This window comes from Lactuca serriola, chromosome 1, assembly GCF_051521515.1.
Source record: "Lactuca serriola cultivar US96UC23 chromosome 1, Lser_US96UC23_V15, whole genome shotgun sequence".
Taxonomy (NCBI): Eukaryota; Viridiplantae; Streptophyta; class Magnoliopsida; order Asterales; family Asteraceae; genus Lactuca; species Lactuca serriola.
In genome coordinates, this window is record NC_136408.1 from 100,760,605 (window position 1) to 100,766,604 (window position 6,000).

At 34.8% G+C, this 6,000-nt stretch overlaps 1 protein-coding gene across 1 annotated transcript; it reads right to left on the reverse strand.

Annotated features, from left to right (window-relative positions):
* Window positions 1-2,177: 2,177 nt before the first annotated feature.
* LOC145096193 (calcium-dependent protein kinase SK5-like) lies at window positions 2,178-5,489 on the reverse strand. Its single transcript, XM_079033957.1, has 7 exons — window positions 4,735-5,489; window positions 3,753-3,896; window positions 3,385-3,537; window positions 3,194-3,309; window positions 2,888-3,055; window positions 2,560-2,784; window positions 2,178-2,456 (listed from the first exon to the last, which is right to left on the reverse strand). The coding sequence occupies exons 1-7, from the start codon at window positions 5,339-5,341 to the stop codon at window positions 2,280-2,282; spliced, it is 1,590 nt and encodes a 529-aa protein (XP_078890083.1). The 5' UTR covers window positions 5,342-5,489; the 3' UTR covers window positions 2,178-2,279.
* Window positions 5,490-6,000: the final 511 nt, after the last annotated feature.

The window sequence follows — 6,000 nt, forward strand, 5'->3', positions numbered from 1 at the left end:
AATGAGTGGGAGTCCATGCTATAGATCTGAGCATATCTGTGTTGGGAGCTTCATTTGGAGGTATAAAGCTCAAAGCTTTCTCACTCTTTTGTGTTGTACATCATGTTAGACCATTTTAGGTTTTGATCCCAAAGTTACATTCTTTATGAGAAAATGAGCTCCAGAGATTATGAGCAGCTCCTTTGAGTGTCTTTAGGAGTATAGTGTCATAAAAATTGATACTTGGACGTTTGAATCAACCCATGCATGAGATATGAGCATTTTGAGATAAGAGAATGAGAGTTTTGGGTGTTTGTGACTTTATCAACCATGCAAGGATTAAAGTCACAGACTTTATGGAGTAAGAGCCTCTAGGGAGTCCAGATCTGTGATATATGTTAAGGTCTTAGCGGGTTAAGACCAAGAATGTGAGAAAAGCCATACTGGACGTACGCCGAGCGTAATCCTAGTATGCCCTGCGTACTGGGTTGGTGCCCCTGATCAGATTTCGTGCATCCTTGTGTACGCTGAGCGTACCAAGGGAGGTACGCCCCGCGTAACCTCATTGTGGGCTAAATCTTATTGTGGGCCTTAAGGGTTGGTCTTGGATCTTTAGGCTTGTGTACTAGAGATTTTGAGCAGAGATATATTATATATATGCCTTGGTCCCTTGTGTTGGGCTTGTCGTTTGGACTTAAGAGTTGGGCCTCGGGAGAGCCCATTCATTATTGGGCCTTGGTGGGACCAGTGAGTTTTAGGCCTAAAGAGTGAGATTTAGACTTAGATCTTAATTTGGTAATTGTGGATTTTGGTCCAGTGTTAGAGGTCGGTGCAACAGCAGCATCTATAGGAGTTGTTCATCATCTGAGGTGAGTCTTCTCATTATACTTAACATGAGAGGTATCTTTGTATGACTGAGATGTCTTATGTGATTACCTGTGTATTGTGATATTCTGCATTATCTCTTTGTGATTTATGCTGAGTATTATTATTATGAGCTTATTGAGTTAGAACCGGAGGGTCCACCCGAGTTTTGGGACCGGTGAGTCCCACTGAGACACATTGACCGGAGGGTTTTATCTGAGTATAGCCATGAGAGGCTAATGAGATATGTGTGATATTTTGAGGAACCCACTAAGTTTCATGCTTACTGTGTTATGTGATATGTGTTTCAGGTTCTTCTCAGGATCGCGGGAATGCGCCGGTTTGATTGTACACACTAGAGAAAGAGTTATGTTTTGAGGATCCTGGATTATTAATCAAACAATTTTGGAGTTGCCTTTTGTAAATTAAATAAATGAGATCTTTGTGAAATATGTTATGAGAATTATGTGATTTTAAAATGAAAATTTTGTTTGAAAATTTACGTAATTACACTAAATTCCAACCGATCTTCACTCACTCATTTCTTTCATCTCCCTTAAATATTTCTACAAAGATTTCATTAAACAGCAAAAGAAAACATTGGTTCTTTGCGCATTGAACAAGAGGCCATGGGTTCACCAACCCGTTGCAGAGCACTAAATCGTCCAACCCGCTTCTCCCTCTGACGATGGTACCCACCCCACCGGTACCGGCCTAACCTGATCTCCATCTTGTTCCCGACTCCGTCCTCCCTAAAACTTTCTTTTGTTACAAAATCGTTTTGAAATCTTATAAGAAAATGAATATATATATATATATATATATATATATATATATATATGATTTTCACAATAATATTAATAATTTTATAGTGTTTAGTTTTCTAATATCTTTGTTTATGGGACCACAAAAGAAAATCGCATCAAATGGCGACTTCGAAGTAGGCTCAATTGCAAGATCCATGGTGTTACTTGTGACAAAAAATATATACATTCTGTTGAAATTCTCCCCTCGATATAGCTAATTTGGTCATTTTCAATTTACTTTATTCCAAACAAAAAAAAAATTATAAACAATTTTATAACAAAAAAAACAGTTTTTATAATTATGTGTACAATAAAAGTTACTTATTTGACTTTTGCATTTGATGACTGGGTCTTTACTCATTCGCACATAGATTCACAGAAACGGATTTTGAATTTTGATTACAAATTCAGTTGACTTTGAAGTTTGAATGTAGCAAGTAGCCAAGCCACCACATAGTCCATAAACAAAGACCAAGTCAAAGTTCAAAGTCAAAATTATATATATATCTAAGTTCAAAGTTAACCCCATTTAGTTCAAAACCAAAAATATAATAATAATAATAATAATAATAATAATAATAATAATAATAATAAAATAAGAGATTAGTAACAAATTATAGGAATTAATTACTAAATGTCAACTTTTTCAGTGGTGTGATTTTTTGTTATAGGCTCTTGAGGTGCCACGACACCAAGAGCTTCACCTAGATTTAGGTTTAGGTTGCCTCTCATAGTTCTCCTCCCAATTCCGCCATTATTACCCTTCCTCATCATCGCAGCAAATTCCCCATAATCAATCTGTCCATCCTGTAAAACAACACGTTTCCAAGTTCCAACAATTCATCATTAAATAAAAACAATAATCATCTTTTTGATATGATAATAGCGTAAGGAGTAAAGTTATTATTACATTATCTTGATCGATTTCCTGAATCATTTCATCAAGATGAACTTCGCCTAAACCCATCTCTTCACACGCTTGTTGAAGCTCGTCAATTGTTATGTATCCACTTCCATCTTTATCAAAAAACGCAAAAGCAGACACAAGATTCTCTTCTCTCTCCAGTTTGTTCAAGTGAACAGTTGCAGCAAGAAACTCACCGTAATCTATGGTTCCACTGTTGTCAATATCCGCCTGAAATTTGATTCCCACAAATTTCAACCTCCGATAACAAAAAACAAAAAAGAAAAGTGAAAGAAGAAAAAGAAAAAGAAAAAGAAAAAGAACGTAAACTTACAGCATCCATCAAATCCTTGATTTCAGACTCCATAAGTTCAGATCCAACACGTTTAAGTCCCTCTTTCAGTTCCTCAAAAGTAATCGTTCCACTATTGTCTGTATCTATCATTTTGAATAACTCCTTTAATCCACCGATTTCTTCTTCTGAAAGTCTTTCTGCTATCACCTATAAATATAATGTGCATGATGAATTAACGAATAATGAATAATGATAATGAAGTTGTTCCTATGAGTCTTTATACAAAATCTCATCTTTTTTCAAAGAAATTTAATGTTTTTACTTGAGAAACTAAAAGAAGCTTACCCTTAAAGCCATCTTCTTGAGCTTGTTCATTGCAGAAAACTGTTTGAGTCTTGATAATACAGCAGAATCAAGGGGCTTATCGGGTGCCATTTTGTCATCAACAATCCATGGGTGACCTAAAGAAAATACCAAAACATTATATAATTATTTTTTAACAAAAACATTCTTTTATGTTAAAGTTTCTTTCTTACATAAAACTTCATGAGCTGTAAGCCTTTTCTTGGGATTTCTATCGAGCATTTTCCTTATAAGATCTTTAGCACTATCTGTGATTGCAGGCCATGGCTCTGATTCAAAATCGAGTTTTGCTTGTAGAATTTGACGAAAGATCCCCATTTCAGTTTCTGTATATACCAATTAGAATCTGTTAATTTAGAATCAGATGAAGTAATGGAATTACAGAATGGAATGGAATAAGCAAGGTAATGGAATGACTCATTACATTCCATAGTCATGTTTGGTTGGCTTGAAGGAATGGAATGAGTTTTCATATAACTTTTGTATAGTATATGTAAATACAATGTATTAATGGAATCCTACAAACAAGATTGCAAAATACCTGCCCAAAAAGGGGGAACACCACTCAGTAGAATGTACAAAATTACCCCTGCACTCCAAACATCGGATTCGGGTCCATAATGCTTACGTAAAACCTCGGGGGCTACATAATATGGGCTTCCAACCACATCGGAAAATGTTTCACCTAAAATTAGAATCAAGAACCATGAGTAGGGATATTTAGATGAATAAAATGCATGTTCATTGTTCACAATCCTATATTTGGTACCAAATGTTATGAATAAGTAGAAAAAGAATCACACAAAGTAATTGTAGAAGGGTCGAAGTTGAATAGAAATGTTTTGCAACATAATCTATGATGAACAAAGTAGTGACATTATTGGACTAATTCATCCAATGGTTTTAGAATTACAAGATCAAGAAGAACTTGACCAAATTACCTAACTTTCATGAAAGTACTAACATTATTTGAAGGAATAGGAAAAACAAATCAAAAATTGCTACACACGTGTTCAAGAAGAAGTCCCAATACATGGACCCAAATGCAATTATTTAAAACTTTGCATTTGTGAAGCAGTTCTTATCAATGTCGAATTATCACAGTAGGGACAACACAGGGATTTCGCATAAGTTAACAGAAAAAAGAAGTTATAGCATATCATAGGAAGTTAGGTACAATTAAGTGAAACTAGTTATATAAACGACCAAAAACTAGTTCTTTATCTAGATTTCTAACCAATAATGCATACATATATTTCATATAGTTTTAAACAGAAAAAGGCACAATTATATTGATATCACCCACAAGAACAACAAGAAGATTTACAAGGAAACTAGATCAGAAGCTAAAAGCACCATAAATCAGAAATCGGCGATCAATATCATCCAAGACATATAAAAAACCTAAAACAGATAGAGATAAGATAGACCCACATGAAATTATTTAGGTGTTAGAGATATAAGATAATATAACCCAAGAAGGAAAATCCAAAAAAGGATTAAAAAGGAATTGGAAACTGAACCTGGTTTGTAGAAAACAGACAACCCAAAATCAGTGGCTTTAAGAGTAGCGTCTTCATGTGTAGTCGAAAAGAGGAAATTTTCAGGCTTTAGGTCTCGATGCATAACACCCAAAGAATGACAAGCTTCAACAACCCCAACAATGGTTTTAATCAACTTCGCAGCCTCTCGTTCACTATACTGCCCTTTCTGAACTATCCGATCGAACAGCTCTCCACCAGCGCATAACTCCATAACGATATGAACATATAAAGCATCCTCATAAGTCCCTTTGATCCTCACAACATTCGTATGCTCAGATAGATGGTGCATTATTTGAATCTCTTTCAAAACATCTTCGTAATCCTCTCTGCAGATGAGTTTCTTCTTGGGTATCGATTTGCAGGCGTAAGGAATGCCTGTGGATTTCTCTGTGCATAGATGGGTTGTACCAAACTGCCCTTGTCCTAATTTTCTTCCGATTGTGTACAACTGTTGAAGGTTTGGGGTTTTTTGCTTGAGTACCCAGTTGGGTTTTGGATTCGATGATGGTGGTGGGATTGGTTTCTTCAATATTGGGGGTTTTGCGGGTTGTGTTGCAGTCGATGTTGAAGTTGAGGAAGACGACATGTTTGGTTTCAGAGTTCAGAGTTGCGAACTTTACCAAATGGGTAATGCGAGAATACTATAGATTTATGAACAAGAAAGCTGTACTACGAGATGTAACTTCACGAAAACATGAACACAGAAGTATTTGGGGGCCCAGATCGCTCTTATCCCTGAAAAAACAGAGAGAGAAATAGGGGAAAGATTGTCTTTTTTCTTCTTGGTGATTGAGACTTTGAGATGAATGAATGAAAGCGGTTCCTCTCAAAACAACTTTTTTTCTTTTTGGGAGATGGAAACAGACCGAGTCCAAGTTTAGTAGATGCAATAAATTTCTTTTGCGAAAAATAAAAGAAAAAGTAAAAAAGTTTTTAATGAAATTGTAAACATATATATTTATATTTATATTTATATTTATATTTATATATAATATAAATGCAGATATTGTACACTGAATATAACCTCTGAAAGATTCCATTATGATGTTTGTGTAAATTTTCTTTTGAAATTATGCAAAAAGAAGAAAACGATAAAAACATGGCAAGTGCATTATTATTTATTCGTCCTTTGCCTTGTGCTTTATTTGTTATTTTCTTTAATATAATTATGGATTAGCATATTTGGTTTTTTAATCGAGTCTAGTACAATGTTTTTGTACAAATTGGACATATATATTTTTTTAT